We start from the raw sequence: 19,595 nt of genomic DNA on the forward strand, positions 1-19,595 counted from the left end.
ATGGTTCTTACACAAGAAGAAGTGGAAGGTTAATGTGGAGTCGGGCAAGACCAGCGGAAGGTGAGATTTAAAAGTCAGGTAAGCGGGTGCCTAGGTGGCTCAGTCAGTTAAGTATCCAGCTCAGGTCATGATCTCACAGTTCATGAGATCGAGCCCTGTGTCAGGCTCCATGCTGAGTGTGGAGCCTGCTCGGGATTCTCTCTCTCCCTCTGTCTCCACCCCTCCACCTGGTTATGCTTTCTCTCTCTCAAAGTAAATAAGTAAACACTTTAAAATGAGTAAGAGTCAGGTAAGAATTAGCTAGATGAGGAACTGAAAAACGTATACTGGGACTGAAGGTAGAAAGAGAATGAAGAGTGGCATCAGATGAGCTCATGAAGTGGTCCAGATCCGGGGGGGGGGGGGGCAGTGAGCCATGTAAAAGATTCACTGACTTCATCCTAAAGGGATAGGCTACGGAAGGAGAATGACATAAGGCTGGTATTTTCAATAAATCACCCTAAAAGCAGTGCAGAGAATATACCGGAGAGGGATGAAGAGGATGCAAAAGGCAAGTTAGGATGGTGTTGGGGTAGTTTGGGAACTTGAGGACGTATGCCCGGACCGGAACTGTGACAAAGGGAATACGGGAAAGTAGGCTTATTTGAGAATTTCAAATAAGAAACACAAGATTGGGTAAATGAATATGATGAGGAAAGGTATGGAGAGTGCATAAAAATGATTTGCTAATTTTTGGCTCAGGATACTGGGTAAAACTGGTGTATTTTTTACTGAGAGATGACTACTGAAGAAAAACAGATTGAATAGGTAGTATCTGAGACAGGTGTTGGGAATGGTGTGCTGTTTTAGGCATTTTCAGATTGTTGAGGCATTTTTGTGACAGCCAAGGGAAAATGTCAAATGAAGTCTGACTAGCCTAGAAATATAGATACACAAATAATCATTTCCTCTTTTTTTTTAATGTTTATTTTTTGAGAGAGAGAGAGAGAGAGAGAGACAGAGAAAGAGAGTGAGTATGGGAGAGGGGCAGAGAGAGAGAGGGAGACACAGAATCCGAAGCAGGCTCCAAGCTCCAAGCTGCTAGCACCGAGCCCGATGCGGGGCTCAAACTCACAAGCTGTGAGATCATGACCTGAGCCGAAGTCAGACGCCCAACCGACTGAGCCACCCAGGCTCCCCTGAGTAATCATTTCCTATGGTCATTGAAGCCATTTGAGTGACTGAGGTTTTCTAGGGCAAGTCTGTAACTGGCAACGATGATTACAGACAGGGGAAGGAAGCGAGGAGAGGGGCTATCAGCGAAGTCAAGGAAGGGAGTATTTCCAGAAGGAAAGAGTGGTCAACAGTTTCAGATGCTGTAGAGTGGTGACAAGGTAAGAATGACAAAGGCCCACTGACGATATAGAAGTCACTGGGGACTTTGGTGACAGCAAATTCAATGGAATGGAGAAATATACCAGAGCAGAGTGAAGTGCACATGGAAATATGTTTGGCTCTTAAAAGGGAGAAGAATGGTGGAGGCAGAAGTGGGGCTGGGGGTTGTGTTTTGATTTGAAAATGGTATGGACTTTGAGAATGTTAAAATACCACCAGAGAGTAGGCTGTAGGATGAGCAGGTCAGAGAGAGGGCATAATTACCAGCACAATGTCCCTCAGGAGGTCACAGGACATGGCATCTACAGCTTTGCTACTCAAAGTGTGATCTGTGGGGGTGCCTATGTGGCTCAGTGGTTAAGCATCCGACTTTGGCTCAGGTCATGATCTTGCGGTCCATGGGTTCGAGCCCCGTGTCAGGCTCTGTGCTGACAGCTCAGAGCCTGCTTCAGATTCTGTGTCTCCCTCTCTCTCTCCCTTTCCCCCACTTGTGCACACTCTCTCTCATAAATAAACATTAAAAAAAAGAAGAAAAGAAATGCAGAATTCAGACTCTGCTGGAGACAGGCTAAATCAGATTCTGCATGTTAACATGATCCCAGGTGATCAATATGAACATAAAAGCTTGAGATACATGAATCTAGAGATGAACTCTGTTCTACTGGGAAGGAAGAAAGAATGATGCTCATAATGGCTGATTTGATATCAGATGGCAGGAAGCTGAAGCAATTTGTCTGCAAGTTTCTATTATCTCTGTGAAAGAGGAGGTGGGATTATCTGCTGACACTGGCAGGGATGTGGTGAAGGGAGAGCTGGGAGATTTGTGGAACACTGAGAAGGTTAAAAATAATTACCGTAGTGCTTTCAACAATATCCAAAATTATGGAACGAGCCTAAATATCTATCAACTGGATGGATCTATCAATGGATAAAGAAGATGTGGTTTACATATACAATGGAATATTACTTGGCAATGAGAAAAAATGAAGTGATGCCATTTGCAGCAACGTGGATGGAACTGGAGAGTATTATGCTAAATGAAGTAAGTCAGCCAAAGAAAGACAGATATCATGTTTTCACTCCTATGTGGAACTTGAGAAACTTTAAGAGAAGACCATGGGGGAAGGGAAGGGAAAAAAAGTTACAAACAGAGAGGGAGAGAAGCAAACCATAAGGAACTCTTAAATAAAGAGAACAAACTGAGGGTTGATGGCAGCAGAGCAGGGGAGAGAGGAAAATGGGTGATGAGCACCGAGGAGGGCACTTGTTGAGATGAGCACTGGGTGTTGTATGTAAGTGATGAATCACGGGAATCTACCCCCAACACCAACAGCACACTGTATACACTGTATGTTAGCCAACTTGACAATAAATTATATTTAAAAAAGTTAGGGGGCGCCTGGGTGGCGCAGTCGGTTAAGCGTCCGACTTCAGCCAGGTCACGATCTCGCGGTCCGTGAGTTCGAGCCCCGCGTCAGGCTCTGGGCTGATGGCTCGGAGCCTGGAGCCTGTTTCCGATTCTGTGTCTCCCTCTCTCTCTGCCCCTCCCCCGTTCATGCTCTGTCTCTCTCTGTCCCAAAAATAAAAAACGTTGAAAAAAAAATTAAAAAAAAAAAAAAGTTAGAAAAAAAATAATAAAATAAAATAAAATAAAATAATTACTGTGAAAAATGAGGCAGTAAGCTTGACTACAGAAATAGAGAATTCTCAGGCACTGCTTAGACCCCAGTTGAAGAAGGGCAATGATGAATTTCTTTACTTTTTTTTAAAGAACTTTTTTTTTATATGTTTATTAATTTTGAGGGAGAGACAGAGAGCCCACACGTGTAGGGGAGGGGCACAGAGACAGGGAAAGAGAGAATCCAAGCTCTGACAGTGCAGAGCCTGATGGGGGGCTTGATCTCATGATCCGTAACATCATGACCTGAGCTGAAATCAAGAGTCAGATGCTTAACTGACTGAGCCACCCAGGTGCCCCAGTGATGAATTTCTACTGGTACAGATCCACCGGGTGGTGTGATGGGTTTTTTCCATTTCTCCAGAAGGACTTGGCAGCCTGGGTGCAACTGTGGGGCAGTCACATAACGTGATTTATCCAGGATTAGGCTTTTGACAGATGGTGACATAAGCACAAAAAGTTCAGGAAATTTAGGACACAGGCAAGAGAGTGATTAAAGCAATGGACCATGGGTTCTAAAGGGTAAAAAGGAAGAAGAGATGAAACAGGGGAGGCAAAGGATAAAAGAACTGATAATGTCAAAGTTTGCATTCAATGGGACTAAAGTAGCTAGTTCTCAAAACTATCATTAATACGTGTTAATACTATGTTGAGAAGAAAACTACTGAGAAGTTTGAAAAAACTGACTACATGTAGACTGACCTAAATAATTCCAAAGATAAAAATGGTAAGGTGCTACGGCTAATGATAAATTACTGTATTACACTGGCTGTCATGATCCACATGCCCTCCTAAACAGGATTTTCTCTCAATTACATATGCCAAAAATGTATTCAACACTGACAGTATAGGTAATGAAATTTTATGTTTATTTATTTTTGAGAGAGAGAGAGAGAAAGAGTACAGTCGGGGAGGGGCAGAGAGAGAGGGAGACACAGAATCTAAAGCAGGCTCCAGGCTCTGAGGTGGCAGCACAGAGACTGACGCGGAGCTCGAACTCACGGTTTGCCAAAGTCAGACGCTTAACCAACTGAGCCACCCAGGCACCCTGCTATTCTTGAATGTCTACATTCTAGGGTTAAGGGTTCTGGATACAGCCAACTATCAAGGTGATTACTACTGGAGGCTGATTTTCTGCCAAGGGACATACCCTACTTTGTTTCACAAAAGTGCCAAATTACTAGATATGATTTTTACCTGAGAGTTCAAACTGATAGATTGCTTGAGTGGCTTTAACGATGTCATCAGTGAGAGAGTCCTTAACAATTCTAAATGTTTCTTCCACAGCTCCAGAACGTGGTTTTGGTGGTGGCTGTGGTTTCTCTTCTTTGAGTTCCGGAACAGCACCTATAAAACATTATTGATATAAATGTCTTTAAAGCCTAGGCAGTGTAAGGCCCCACACAGAATTAAATAATTAGCAAAAGAGACTTGCCACCAATTAGACCTGTTTGACCAAAATGACTTTAAATATATTTGGTGACAAAGTGTTAAGTCAACCTGATGAAATAATATCCAAATACATCAGTTACACATCAGTTGGTTTATATTCTCCAGGTAAAAGGCTGACTCTCAGATTACGTTGAAAAAAAACAAACCATTACTAAACAATAGTGTTTTAGGAGTAATAATCACCCCTTTATCATCCGCTCCGAGTTCTAAAACCAAATGAGAAAAGACACTAGAGTAAGTACCATGGAGATCAGAACATCAACCATGTAAACAGCAGAGCTGAACTGGAGATTGTAGCTTGAATTAAAAGCCAAGTGAACTTCCTAGTAACTTTGTTTCTAAATTTGACTTAGTTCCTTCACCCCTGGATTGAATTTGCCTCCTCCCATCAGGGCTTAGAAATGCCTCTAAAAGTACAGGTCATGTGAAAACTGGGGACAACCTGCTCAGACAGAAAGAACCTTCACAAGAGTCTAAACCACACAAAATTAGTTCCTCTTCCAGTTTCATCAGACTGGTCCCCCCCGCCCCTTTGGATGAAGATGGAGATCAGACTACAAGCCTCATGAAAGCCCCCCCCCCCCCCCCCCCCCCCCGCCTAGAAATATAAGGCCAGGGGAATGGAGGTTATAGTGTTTTTAAACTTGTATCCATGTAACCCATTGGCCGTAACCATTCAGCGTATAACGAGCCAGTAGATGTGCATGCAGTCCATAGGACTGTTCAATTGCCAAAGCATGAAGCTGTCCTCCAAAACCAACCTCTATTCCTTTATTTTTCCTCCCGGAATCACTTGTGGGCAGTTTAGCAGTTGCCCCCAGAAACAGGTGAGAACAATTCATTAATTAAATTAATTCCAAGGCCAATCTGTGCTCTAGGCTAAAAATGAACTCTCCATCTACTTTCCGACTCAAATTACACCCAGCCATATAACTCACCAAAGGTTATTAAATGAAATATAATTGGCAGCACAAAAATATTCCATAGTACAACAGAAGCAATATAAAAGTATCCCAAATTTGCTGGATATAGATTACCCTCCACTATAATGATTCCAGAGACAAAAACACCCAAGTAAACAAGAAAATCCTTCTCTTCTTACAAGTTAAAATCCAAACAGATATTAAAGATGAAATTCTCAAGATCCAATGGAGCAAAGATACACACTTTTAAATAAACTTTTAGTTTCTTACTATTTTTAAATTCATTAGAGAGTGAACCTCTTTATTGCCTACACCCATGGCAAACAACTCCGACTGCCTTGCCCTTGCTTTTTATTCATGGATAACATGCATGAATAATGATCGTAAGTATATAGCTCAAAAAGTTACCAAAGGGGTTGGAGGATGTGTAAAAAGGGGTGAAGGGGAGTAAGAGGCATAGGCTTTCAGTTATGGAATGAGTAAGTCATGGGGATAAAAGGTATGGCACAGGAAATACAGTCAGTGGTATTGTAGTAATGTTGTATGGTGACAGATGGTAGCTACACTTGTGATATGCACAGCATAAGGTATAGACCTGTGGAATCACTATGAAACAAATGTAATATTCTGTGTCAACTATACTTCAATAATTTTTTAAAACTTATCAATAAGTGGATATACTGTGTCATCATCACCTAGGTCAAGAAAGAAGATAGGGGTGCCTGGGTGGCTCAGTTGGTTAAGCATACGACTTCAGCTCAGGTCATGATCTCACAGTTCATGGGTTCGACCCCCGTGTCGGGCTCTGTGCTGACAGCTCAGAGCCTGGAGCCTGCTTCAGATTCTGTGTCTCCTTCTCTCTCTCTGCCCCTCCCCGCTCACGCTTTGTCTCACTGTTTCTCAAAAATAAATAAATGTAAAAAAAAAAATTTAAAAGAAAGAAGATATGACAAGTCCCCCAGAAGCCTGTGGTGGCAGACTGTAGCAAAAACTTTAGTGTAGCCCCAAAAGACATTTGCCAAGTGATAAATTGCATAATTTGATCATCTGGACTATTTAGACATGGCGTGATGACTTTGCGCAAGAGAATAAAACTTCAGGGGACAAAAAACAAATCAGTAATATATTTGAAAGGTACAATCAGTAGACTAGAAATATGTAAGCTTTAATGAGAAAGAACATTTTGGTTACTTAAAAAAAAAAGAGGGCGGTGCAAAAACAGATACTCAGATCAATGGTACAGAATAGAGAACCCAGAAATGGTCCCACAAACGTATGGCCAACTAATCTTTGACAAAGCAGGGAAGAATATCCAATGGAATAAAGACAGTCTCTTTAGCAAGTGGTGCTGGGAAAACTGGACAGTGACATGAACCTGGACCACTTTCTTACACCATACACAAAAACAAACTCAAAATGGATGAAAGACATAAATGTAAGACAGGAAGCCATCAAAATCCTCGAGGAGAAAGCAGGCAAAAACCTCTTTGACCTTGGCCACAGCAACTTCTTACTCAACACATCTCCAGAGGCAAGGGAAACAAAAGCAAACTACTGGGACCTCATCAAAATAAAAAGCTTCTGCACAGCAAAGGAAACAACCAGCAAAACTAAAAGGCAACCGATAGAATGGGAGAAGGTATTTGCAAATGACATATCAGATAAAGGGTTAATATCCAAAATCTATAAAGAACTTCTCAAACTCAACACCCAAAAAACAAATAATCCAGTGAAGACATGAGCGAAAGACATGAATAGACACTTCTCCAAAGAAGATATCCAGATGGCCAACCAAGACATGAAAAAAATGCTCTACACTGCTCATCATAAGGGAAATACAAATCACAACCACAATGAGATACCACCTCACCCCTGTCAGAATGGCTAATATAGGGGTACCTGGGTGGCTCAGTTGGTTAAGCGTCCGACTTCGGCTCAGGTCATGATCTCACGGTTCGTGAGTTCAAGCCCCGCATCGGGCTCTGGGCTGATAGCTCAGAGCCTGGAGCCTGTTTCGGATTCTGTGTCTCCCTCTCTCTCTCTGACCCTCCCCCGTTCATGCTCTGTCTCTCTCTGTCTCAAAAATAAATAAACGTTAAAAAAAAATAAAAAAAATAAAAAAGAATGGTTAATATCAACAACTCAGGGAACAATAGATGTTGGCAAAGATGCAGACAGGATCTCTTTTGCATTGCTGGTAGGAATGCAAACTGGTGCAGTCACTCTGGAAAACGCTATAGAGATTCCTCAAAAAATTAAACATAGAACTACCTTATGACCCAGCAATTGTACTATTAGGTATTTATCCAAGGGATACAGGTATGCTGTTTTGAAGGGACACATGCACCCCCATGTTTATAGTGGCACTATCAACAAAAGCCAAAGTATGGAAAGAGCCCAAATGCCCATCGATGGATGAATGGATAAAGAAGATGTGGTATATACATATACGATGGAGTATTACTCGTCAATCAAAAAGAATGAAATCTTGCCATTTGCAACTACGTGTATGGAACTGGAGGGTATTATGCTAAAGAAAGATAAAAGAGAAAGATAAAAATCATATGACTTCCAGAGAAAGATAAAAATCATATGACTTCACTCATATGTGGACTTTAAGATACAAAACAGATGAACCTAAGGGAAGCAAAGCAAAAATAATATAAAAACAGGGAGGGGGACAAAAACATAAGAGACTCTTAAATATGGAGAACAAACAGAGGGTTACTGGAGAGATTGTGGGAGGGGGGTAAGGGGCATTAAGGAATCTACTCCTGATCATTGTTGTGCTATGTGCTAACTAATTTGGATGTAAATTAAAAAGATAAATTAAATAAAAAAAAAAAGAGGGGTGACCAGCTGGCTCAGTTGGTGGAGCATGCGACTCTTCATATCAAGGTCGTGAGTTCAAGTCCCATGCTGAGTGTGGAGATTACTTTAAAAATAAAACCTTAAAAAAAAAAAAAAAAGATAATGACTAGCAGCCCCCATCACACCCTAACTCCATACTTACATAAACATGTAAAAAAATTACTAAACATCACCTAGACTCACAAACAATCACTGTCAGAATCCAGGAACAAATGTTCAATAACTCTAAGGTAGACAGAGTCAGCCTAAGAAACACGGAACTGCCTGTGCTTTGCCTCATGAAAGATCTCAGAGAAAGAATAGCTCTACTAACCTAAACAAAGAAGACAGGTTTTCATATTTTTAAACCACTGGACCAGACTCTGGGCTTGTTTCAACTAGAAGACTAGGATCTGTACCTCTGTTCTACAATGCTGCCTTTTAAGAACGCCTCCATCTTTCAAATCCAATTTCAAAGCTTGTAGCTCCCAAATATCAGAGGAGCAGACAGTAGGGGGAGCCCTTGTAGTGAGGCACCCTGGGAAGTACACGCCCCAAAGCAATACTGATAAAAATGGGGAGGGAAGAACCTTGGGAGCAGGGCATGAAGGGGACAGTAGGAGGTAAAAGAAGTTCCCACGTCAGCCTTGCACACAGGCACTAGCTATGTGCCTAACAGGTACCACAACAGAAACTATAGCTCTGAGAATGCAATTCTACCAGAAGGACAAGGAACAAAGCCAGAAGCAATCTATACATCCCTGTCATTTGACTCTACTAGCTCTAGAGATATTTCCTAATATGAAGATAAATTAGCAGTGGGGAAAAATAACCTGGTGCCTATGAGAAACAACATACCACAAGAGTAATGGAAAATTATTCTGAAGAGAAAAAAAATCTACCTCTAAAAATAATTTACTATGAAACCCACAAGAATTCCTCCACATGAAAACTATATGAAACGGGGGCACAAAGTCATATATAACTGGCTGGAATGAAAAGACAATGGAATAAAATGGACAAGGAAAGAGGGAACATGAGAAATGAAACATATAATAAAATTAAAATAAACATTACAGTCCAAAGGGAACAGAGATGAAAGTGTCAAAAGTCTTTTTTTTTTTTAATGTTTGTTTATTTTGAGAGAAAGCGAGAGCGCAAGTGTGCGTGCAAGCAGGGGAGGGGCAGAGAGCGAGAGCGAGAATCCCAAGCAGGCTCTGCACTGTCAGCACAGAGCCCAATGTGGGGCTCCATCTCACAACTGTGAGATCATCACCTGAGCCAATATTGAGTTGGATGCTTAATGAACTAAGCCACTCAAGTGCCCCAAAAGTCTTTGTTTTTTAAAGTAGGCTCCACGCCCAATGTGGGGCTTGAAGTCCAACCCCAAGATGAAGAGTCGCATGCTTTACCAACCAAGCCAGCCAGGTGCCCCATCAAAAGTCTTATCGGTAATTTACAGTACAAACTTGAGCAGGTATCCCAGAATGCAGAAGAAAAGAACAGTAAGATAGAAATAATAAAAGATGGTGACAACTACAGGGGAAAGGAAAAGGACAACAGGCTAAGAATAAGTGTTTCTGAGGAGAATCCAGAGCAACTGGAACAGAAGCAATAAAAAGTATAACTAAAGGAAAAAAAACAAAAATAAACTGAACAGACAAAAAAGACTATGGGTTCCCTGTGTTGTAATGGGAGGAGGGAGATCAATGAAGAAATGACAGTAGTGCTTTTAATATGAGAAAAAACACTTAAAATTATGAACATAATCTACAATATACTTCATAATTACAAATACACTATATAAAACAAATATACATAGCACAAATAACCAGAAAAGGTACAATCAAACGTTAATAGAAAGGTGAGCTGCTCCCCCTTGGGAAATAAGGGATACACACTGACCTCTGAGAGAGAGGATGTGGATAGGGACTAACCAATCACCTGAAAGATGTTAGATTCTAAGCCAGATATACTGGACTATATGAATATATTAAGGTATGTACAGAAAATGTTAAGTACAATTGCAGTAGACTGAACAAGGAAGAAGAGGGAATAAAAAAAGAGAGCTACAGTAGCAAACGCTCTCTCCAGCAGCATATGGGGAAGAAAAGCTTCAGCCAAAGGAATTTGAGTATTGTGACCTCAAGGCTGAGGGCATCCCTCATGTGGAGATGATATATGGATTGTAGTCAATGCACGTGACACATTCTGATCCCATAGGCAAAATCATTCCTATCAAAATTTGATGCCAGTAAACATTTATCTTACATTTTACTCATCTAACCTCCCTTGTTCTGATTCCACGGTCATGAAACAACCTTCTGATCGTGATTCTGTTCCCTATGTAATTAGGACCCAAGGGAGAGAATGGGCTCATCATAGCAACTGTATGCCTAGTCCATGAGATGGCAACTCATTATAAATTAATAAATTGGATTACTGGGGGGAAAATATGCTAATTTAAAGGACTTTAAGTATTCAGGAGTTAGAAAAGCAATTTAAATTTACTGGTTAAAGTTACGGGCTTAGCAATCAGAGAAATACAAATTTAAATCCTGGCTCTGCCACCTGCCATGATCTCAGATGTAAAATGAAGATAATAATACTTGTCTTGCAGGCTCGTGTTAACTGTGACAATGCATACAAAGCACCTGGCTTAGTGTCTGATGCACAGTAGTGCCCAATAAATATGTGGTGAAAAACAAAATGAATATACACGATCGATAAGTGGTTCTTATTATTTAAACTTGGAATTTAGAGAAGCTCAGATCAAAGGTTAGGGTGCTGCACAAAAATCAGGATTTTGCTCTTGCCTGGCCTTAAGCCTAGACTCTTTTTAGACTTTGATAAGATGTGTTTTCAAGTTTTCCATGCTACAAATGAAAAGTTGCCATTTTTATTAAGTAATTTTTAAGACTATCTCCAAAAATTTAGACAAAGATAAGGTAAAGGTAGAAAAGATTAAGCCAGAAAAAAGGTGGCACTAAAATGCACTGTGGTATAAGATTCTATAAATTTGCTATAAAGGTATAGAGGAAATTTGTTCTTAAATTTTCTAGCAGCCATCTAAAGAATCTGTGATCACTTAGGAGATTCACACTGCCTGTGAGATAAAATAAAGTAAGGGTCCAGGAGAAGCACAGCCATTCTTGTTAATAAACCATGAGAGAAATTCTTCTCATGGGTATTTGTTAAACAGTGTTTCTTCTGAAATCTTTCAGTAAGCTAGTGACACAATGCCAGAACACAAAAACTAAAACGTAAACTCTGGACCAATTAAGGGAGGCTATTGTTTCTGAATTATAAAAGCAAAATAAAGTAAAACCAAAATCTCCTTTGAAGTGAATTTCTCCAATAAAGCAGTCACACAGCACAAACTCTGAGAATGCTGTTAGGTATACTTTGATGTGACACATTTTTCCTCAAAGTAAAATAACACATCAACATGAAATACCTAAACACAGTGCGAAGGAAAAGAAATAAAAATCTTAAAAAAGGGTCTGTTTTCTTTTTAAGATTTTTTTTTTGAGTCAAATGAAAAGCATATATTAAGAACTTCTTACTGGTGGAAGGAAAAGACAACCTTCTTGAATTAACAAGACCACATATTACTCTCTAGTTTAAATTACAATGGATCAAAACCAGAAGGCAGCAATGTCCAATTTTATATTCTGAAAGAAATATGTAAGTTAGTATCTTTATTTTCCTACGTAAAGTATGGTCTACATCTTACCACGTGATTCCACTTTCTTGATAATTGTATCTGGGTGTTCATCTAAGAAGAAATCTGGTAACAAAGGATGGCCTGAAAAATGACCCCAAAAATAATCAGGTTACTAAGACAACTTAAATATATTAAGACTCCTAACACCTGTTTAATGAACATTATATCTGTTTTTATTGTAATAATCATTCTTGTGCAATGGAAAAGACTCCCATGAGAACTGTTAAACTACTTGACTTTCACAAAGCTAAAATACTTTTCCCATAACCCAGTTATCCTCCTCTCCAATGGCAAATTTCATCACTAAGATCCAAACAGAGTCACCTGTTACATTAAGCTCCTAGCTGCCCTCCCAGGAGGCTCTGCCCCCTTCTCATCTATCCATGCAACCTTCTGTCCTACATCCCTCCGAAGTACTCAGGACTCGTTTCTTACCTAGCCCCCTGAGAAAAGGGGGTTCCTTATTAAGAAACTTGTTTCCCATCTCTGTCTCTGTCTCTCCCTCTCAGAAGATTAAGAAAACTGGAGGTCAGGAAGGCATTTGTCTTTATTATATCCTAATACTTATCATAGTACGTATTCATCTTAAGCTCTCAACACTTGATAGGATTTTTTTTAATGTTTATTTATTTTTGAGAGAGGGAGCGTGACTTGGGTAGGGACAGAGAGAGAGGGGGACAGAGGATCCGAAGCAGGCTCTGTGCTGACAGCAGACAGCCCGATGTGGGGCTTGAAATCACAAACCATGAGATCATGACCTGAGCTGAAGTCAGAAGCTTAATTGACTGAGCCACCCAGGTGCCCCGATTGTGCACAGAATTTTACATTTAAGATTAAAAATCGTATCAAGTGGGGCGCCTGGGCGGCTCAGTCGGTTAAGCATCTGACTTCAGCTCAGGTCATGATCTCACAGTTCATGAGTTTGAGCCCCACGTCAGGCTCTGTGCTGACAGCTCAGAGCCTGGAGCCTGCTTTAGATTCTGTGTCTTTCTCTCTCTCTGCCCCTTCCCCTGCTCTCTCTCTCTCTCTCTCTCAAAACTAAATAAACATTAAAAAAAAGAGTACATTAAAAAAAATTTTTGTGTGCACAATGACCCTGTGCCTTTCAAACCTAAAGTGATAATTACATTGTACCAGGACCTAGGACACCTCAATCTGGTTCAGGTTCTGCCACTTATTAGCTGACTGCTCCTAGGCAAAGACTAAGCTCTTTAAGCCTGTTTTCCTACTGTAAATATTAACTACTGAATACTACAATTGTATCATATGTCAGGCACTGTGACACACACATTACACACATTATTGCACTTAGTTCTTACAAAAATCCTGCATGGAAGCTATTATTCCCCTAATTTTACCAATAAGGTAAAATTAGTGAAGCTCAGAGAAAGTGGGTGATATGCCTAAGTCACACAGCTAGTGAGCAGCTGAACTAGAATCTGAACCTGGGTTTCTTCTCTCAAACTCCATGCTTTTAATCCCTAAACAATACTGCTTCTCTCACAGGATTGCTGTGAAGATTAAATAGATAATGTATATAAAACTGCCTTGTAAGGGTACTTGGGGGGCTCAGTCAGTTAAGTGTCTTGATTTTGGTTCAGGTCATGATCTTGTGAGATTTAGCCCCACATTGGGCTCTGTGCTAACAGCAAGGAGCTCACTGGGGAGTCTCTCCCTCTCTGCCCCTCTGCTGCTCACAGGTACTCTCTCTCTCAAAATAAATAAATAGGGGTGCCTGGGTGGCTCAGTTGGTTAAGCATCAGACTTTGGCTCAGGTCATGATCTTGCAGTTTGTGAGTTTGAGCCCCACGTTGGGCTCTCTGCTTTCAGTGCAGAGCCCGCCTCAGATTCTCTGTCTCCCCCCACCCCCACCTCTCCCACGCTTGTGTTCTCTGTCTCTCTCAAAAACAAATAAACATTAAAAAAATTGTTTTTAAAAATTAAAACTAAATAAATAAACTTTAAAAAATGGCTTTGTTAAACTGTAAAGAGTTATTTAATTCAGTTCAAACCGAACAGACAGGGATGACGTGGAAGCTCAACCTACTGAATAATATTTAAAATACACTTTATTTTTATCTTTTAATGTTTTATTTATTCTTGAGAGAGAGAGAGAGAGAGAGAGAGAGACAGAGCATGAGCGAGGGAGAGGCATGGCGAGAGAGGGACACAGAATCCAAAGCAGACTCCAGGCTCTGAGCTGTCAGCACAGAGCCCGACATGGGGCTCGAACTCACGAGTTGTGAGATCGTGACCTGAGCCGAAGTCAGACACTTAACAGACTGAGCCACCCAGGTGCCCCTATTTAAAATACACTTTAGCACAAGTAAATAGACCCCTCGCTTATGGCTATGTTGTCTATTATTTAAATTTTTTTAATGTTTATTCAGTTTTGAGAGACAGAGCACAAGCGGGGGAGGGGCAGAGAGAGGAGACACAGAATCTGAAGAGGCTCCAGGCTCCGAGCTGGCAGCACAGAGCCCGACACGGGGCTTGAACTCACAAACCATGAGACCATGCCCTGAGCCGAAGTCAGCTGCTTAACTGACTGAGCTACCTAGTCACCCCTATATTGTCTATTATTTAACATATATTATGTTTTAGGGGTACCTGGGTGGCTCAATTGGTTGGACATTCAATATCAGCTCAGGTTATGATCTCAGAGATTGTGAGTTTGAGCCCCACATTGGGGTTGCAGCTCTCAGTGCATAGACTGCTTCAGATCTTCTGTTCCCCTCTCTGTGTCCCTCCCCAACTTGTACTGTCACTCTCAAAAGTAAATAAAACATCAAAACATATATATAATATTTTACACATACAGTCAGAATTCATTTTCACCACCAGCATCTACAATTTTGGAAAGAATGATCTTTGAACAAGGGGGCCTTGAGAACTTCTCAAATCATACCCTTGTACCAAGGACAGATTGTGTTTACTCATCTTCACCATCTATCAGTGAGTTACTCTAAGAGACTGCACTTAAGAGACAAACATTTGGGGGAGTCTGGGGAGCTCAGCTGATTAAGTGTCTGACTTCAGCTCAAGTCATGATCTCACGGTTTATGGGTTTCAGGCCCTTGTCCATGCTGGCAGTGCAAAGCCTGCTTGGGATTCTGTCTTCCTCTCTCTCCCTCTGTCTCTTTTTTAATTTAGAGAGAGAGAGAGAGAGAGACAAATATTTGGAAGGAGTCCATATATTTTTTTTAAGTATTTGAGAGAGAGAACAGGGGAAGGGCAGAGAGAGGGAGAGACAGAATCCCAAGCAGGCTCCACATGGTCAGCGCAGAGCCTGACACAGGGCTCAATCCCACTAACTGCGAGACCATGACCTGAGCCAAAATCAAGTCCGACACTTAACTGACTGAGCCACCCAGCGTTTTGTAAAAAACTCACTCCTGTATCATCTGTTTCCACGTCCTTGAACAAAGTCTTTCCTCTGATTTTAAGGCCAACTTTAAAAACCAATTTTCATTTTTGGTTTCTTTCAAGATTTGGAAATGGCTAATAGCTGATATGCCTTCCATATCTGCATATCATTTTAAAAGCCCTCAACTCACTTCTATTTTTCCTTTCTCTCTTTTAAGTCCTACCCTTCATCAGGAGGACGGCTTTTAAAAGAACATATTAATTTTATAATGACTCAAACGTGCACACAAAACGGAGGTGTGTTCCTTGCAGGAAATGCAGAAACAGACATCACTACTTTTAAAAACTGTAAGCACTGGGGCGCCTGGGTGGCTCAGTTGGTTGGGCGGCCGACTTCACCTCGGGTCATGATCTCGCGCTCCGTGGGTTCGAGCCCCGTGTCGGGCTCTGTGCTGACAGCTCGGAGCCTGGAGCCTGTTTCGGATTCTGTGTCTCCCTCTCTCTGACCATCCCCCATTCATGCTCTGTCTCTCTCTGTCTCAAAAATAAATAAATGTTAAAAAAAAATTTTTTTGGGGCGCCTGGGTGGCGCAGTCGGTTAAGCGTCCGACTTCAGCCAGGTCACGATCTCGCGGTCCGTGAGTTCGAGCCCCGCGTCAGGCTCTGGGCTGATGGCTCGGAGCCTGGAGCCTGTTTCCGATTCTGTGTCTCCCTCTCTCTCTGCCCCTCCCCCGTTCATGCTCTGTCTCTCTCTGTCCCAAAAATAAATAAAAAAACGTTGAAAAAAAAATTTTTTTTAAAAAAACAAAAAACTGTAAACATTACCTGGTTTAATTGCATAGACATCAAAATTTTTTACTCCTTCTTCTCTTAAGATGTTTTCATCAATAATAAAGTTTCCTGTAAAACTTTTTGGCTTTTTAAAAATGGAATAGGCAGCATCTGCAATAATATCAACTTTTCTACACTGGCTTTCAATACCGGATCCTCCCAGCATGTCCATAGCAGCGGTGTGGATGGCTGTGGAGAGAGCAAATACACACACAGAGAACTCCAGATCAAATAATGGGGCTCTGGAAGTAACAAACCAGACAGCTGATGTCTTTATTTCTCAGATGATGAAAATAAGGTCCGGAGAGCTTAACGGATTTGCCGAATGTTCTACTGACATAACCGGGTAGAAAACACATGTTCCTTACTCTTCACAATGCTGCCTCATACAATAGAATGGGTTCCTGAGACTCAGCAAAATTCAGTTGGACTTCTGATTTAGAATGCTCAAGAATTTGCACAGGATTCCTGAAAGTTGAGAAAGCCAGGAGGCTATAACAGAAAAAGCACTGAGCAGTAAGTCAGGTGAGTGGGATTTTTAGGCCAACTATGTCAGGATTTTTGGCAAGTCACTTTAACATCTCTGGGCCTGTTTCCTGACTCTACAATAAGAAGCTCCTTTCCTAAGTTTATTATCTCGCTCCTCTATTAAAATACAGAGATTTTGTTTCTGTCATTCATCAGGGTATTCCTCGTGGCTAAAACAATGACAAATGCATTATTAGCACTCAATAAATACTAGTTGGATTTTTGGTGGTCCCTTTTAAGTTCAGATACTTCCTTTAATACAGGAAATACTAGAAAATAGAGAAGCAAAAGGAAGAATTTAAAAATTATCTATAATTCCCCTAGCCAGAAATAATTACTATTAATATTTGCATACAGAGGCACCTGGGTGGCTCAACAGATTAAGTGTCAGACTTTGGCTCAGGTCATGATCTCATGGTTTGTGGGTTCAAGCCCCGCTGTCAGGCTGACAGCTCAGAGCCTGAAGCCTGCTTCAGATTCTGTGTCTCCCTCTCTCTCTCTGTACCTCCCCCATGTATGTACTCTCTCTCTCTCTCAAAAATAAATAAACATTTAAAAAATTTTTTAAAAATTTGCATACAATTTTTACTATTTTAGCTGCGTATAATTTTTAAATTCTGTGTTTACGAAGTAACTTGAAACTCTACCATTAATAGTACACTATTAATTATACATTGTCAAAATTGTGAACAGTAACTTATCTCAATTTACTTACATTATCTTAGCTTATATTTAAAGCAATGAAAGTCAATTTGTTTAAATGTACTTTAGGTTTCAGGGTTTCTAGTAATTCAGATAAGGTTCTCTCCATACCATTGCCAAGCCATTATTTTAAATCAATACACACTGGAAGAACTTACATAAGTCAGCCCACAAGATAAAAACTTTGTAGCTTTTGATAGCCACTGACCCCTTTACATTCATTCAACATATAGTTATAGAGCAATAAGTCAGGCATTATTGTAGGGATTGGGGACAAATGGGTTGATAAAATAGACAAAAGTTCCTACCTTCATGGTGATTACCTTTTAGCATACACCTCTACTACTAAGACAACACAATCAACTTGGGGAATCTCCAAAAGGACAGAGTTAGGAAATACATCCTGTTCCTATCTTGTAAGTATGGTTTCTTACTAGGAAGAATTTTTTACTTAACCAATAGCTCAAGAGCTCTGGTCTTGCTCTTGGTGTGACACTTCATTAATAAAAAAATAACAGCTAGGGGCGCCTGGGTGGCTCAGCCAGTTAGGCGCCCGACTTCAGCTCAGGTCATGATCTCGCGGTCCGTGAGTTCGAGCCCCGAGCCAGGCTCTGTGCTGACAGCTCAGAGCCTGGAGCCTGTTTCAGATTCTGTGTCTCCCTCTCTCTCTGTCCCTCCCCTGTTCATGCTCTGTCTCCCTCTGTCTCAAAAATAAATAAACGTTTAAAAAAAAAAAAACAGCTAATATTTATTAAATGTGGCCTATGCTGGGCATGCTGCTACAGACTTTACATACATTATGTGAATGAATTCTGTGAGGTCAGTACTGTTATTCCCATTTTACAGATGAGAGCACTCATGCACAGAGGAGTTAAAAGATTACAGGAGCTAGAGTTCAAACATCTGACAGCTTGATTTCAGAGCCAGGATCTTAACCATCAAGAGACTAAAGGGTCATACTTTGTGAACCAACATTCTTAGATTTGGTTTACACTATTCTCACTCCCATAAACCACAGAATTTTATTTTTTTAGAGAGAGAGTGAGTGTGTGCAAGCAGGGTAGAGGGACAGAGGGAGAGAGAGAGAGGGAGAGAGAGAAAGAATCCCAAGCACGCTCCATGCTCAGTGCAGAGCCCGATGTGAGGCTCAATCCCACGACCCTGGGATCATGACCTGAGCTAAAATCAAGAGTCAGATGCTCAACCAACTGAGCCACCCATATGCCCCAAACTGTAGAATTTTTCTAAAAATATTTCAGGGCGCCTGGGTGGCTCAGTCGGTTAAGTGTCCGACTTCGGCTCAGGTCATGATCTCATGGTTCGTGAGTTCGAGCCCTGCCTCGGGCTCTGTGCTGACAGCTCAGAGCCTGGAGCCTGCTTTGGATTCTGTGTCTCCCTCTCTCTCTGCCCCTCCCCTGTTCATGCTCTGTCTCTCTCTGTCTCAAAAATAAATAAAAAACATTAAAAAACATTTTTTTTAAATAAAGAAATAAAAATAAAAATATTTCAATATAGGGGTGTCTGGCTGGCTCTATCTGGAAACCACATGACTTTTGATCTTTAGGTCATGAGTTCAAGCCTCATGTTGGGTGCAGAGATAATGTAAAAATAAATAAATTTTTTCAATACGGTGCGCCTTAAGTCTATATGCCTATGTATATACTCTAGTCTCAATGTAGACTATATGAATGGTATAAGAATTCTTAAAAGCTTTAATTAAGAGTATGTCATGGATGTATACATGTGTTGTGTGTGTTCATATGTATAGACCTACACACCACATAAGAACAATGAATGATTTCTCCAAGCAACCTATGTTTACTTCAGTAATCTTTCTAAGGAAGATACAAAGGCACATACACTCACAATCAGGAAATAAGCCAGAGTTATTCTCAGCAAAGGTTTTGCAATGTCGTAGGCTGACCTAATAGGTCATAAAACTGACAACAATAGAATCAGGTTAACAATAGGATACAACAAAGGAAATTCACTGATGATTCCTGGGAAAGAAAAAAAGCAAAAGTTTTAACGAAAGCTGATATGCCTTGGATTACAAGAATCCTAAAGGTGAGCCTAAAACTTAAGTATTATTAAGGAATAATTAAAAAAATATCTAATAGCTTCCAATTGATGCTCCATTTAAAACACACAGTAACAAGTCTTC

General features: G+C 40.8%; 1 protein-coding gene across 1 annotated transcript in view; it reads right to left on the bottom strand.

The window, feature by feature from the left end:
* Window positions 1-19,595, bottom strand: part of HSDL2 (hydroxysteroid dehydrogenase like 2) — a 67,852-nt gene that overhangs the window by 18,495 nt on the left and 29,762 nt on the right. The window contains exons 7-9 of the mRNA XM_058694513.1: window positions 16,196-16,390; window positions 12,014-12,085; window positions 4,250-4,399 (exon numbers count right to left, since the gene is read on the bottom strand). Of these exons, the coding sequence (XP_058550496.1) occupies window positions 4,250-4,399; window positions 12,014-12,085; window positions 16,196-16,390 (417 nt within the window). The remainder of the gene's footprint in view (window positions 1-4,249; window positions 4,400-12,013; window positions 12,086-16,195; window positions 16,391-19,595) is intronic.

Source organism: Neofelis nebulosa, chromosome 12 (genome assembly GCF_028018385.1).
Source record: "Neofelis nebulosa isolate mNeoNeb1 chromosome 12, mNeoNeb1.pri, whole genome shotgun sequence".
NCBI classification, from domain to species: domain Eukaryota; kingdom Metazoa; phylum Chordata; class Mammalia; order Carnivora; family Felidae; genus Neofelis; species Neofelis nebulosa.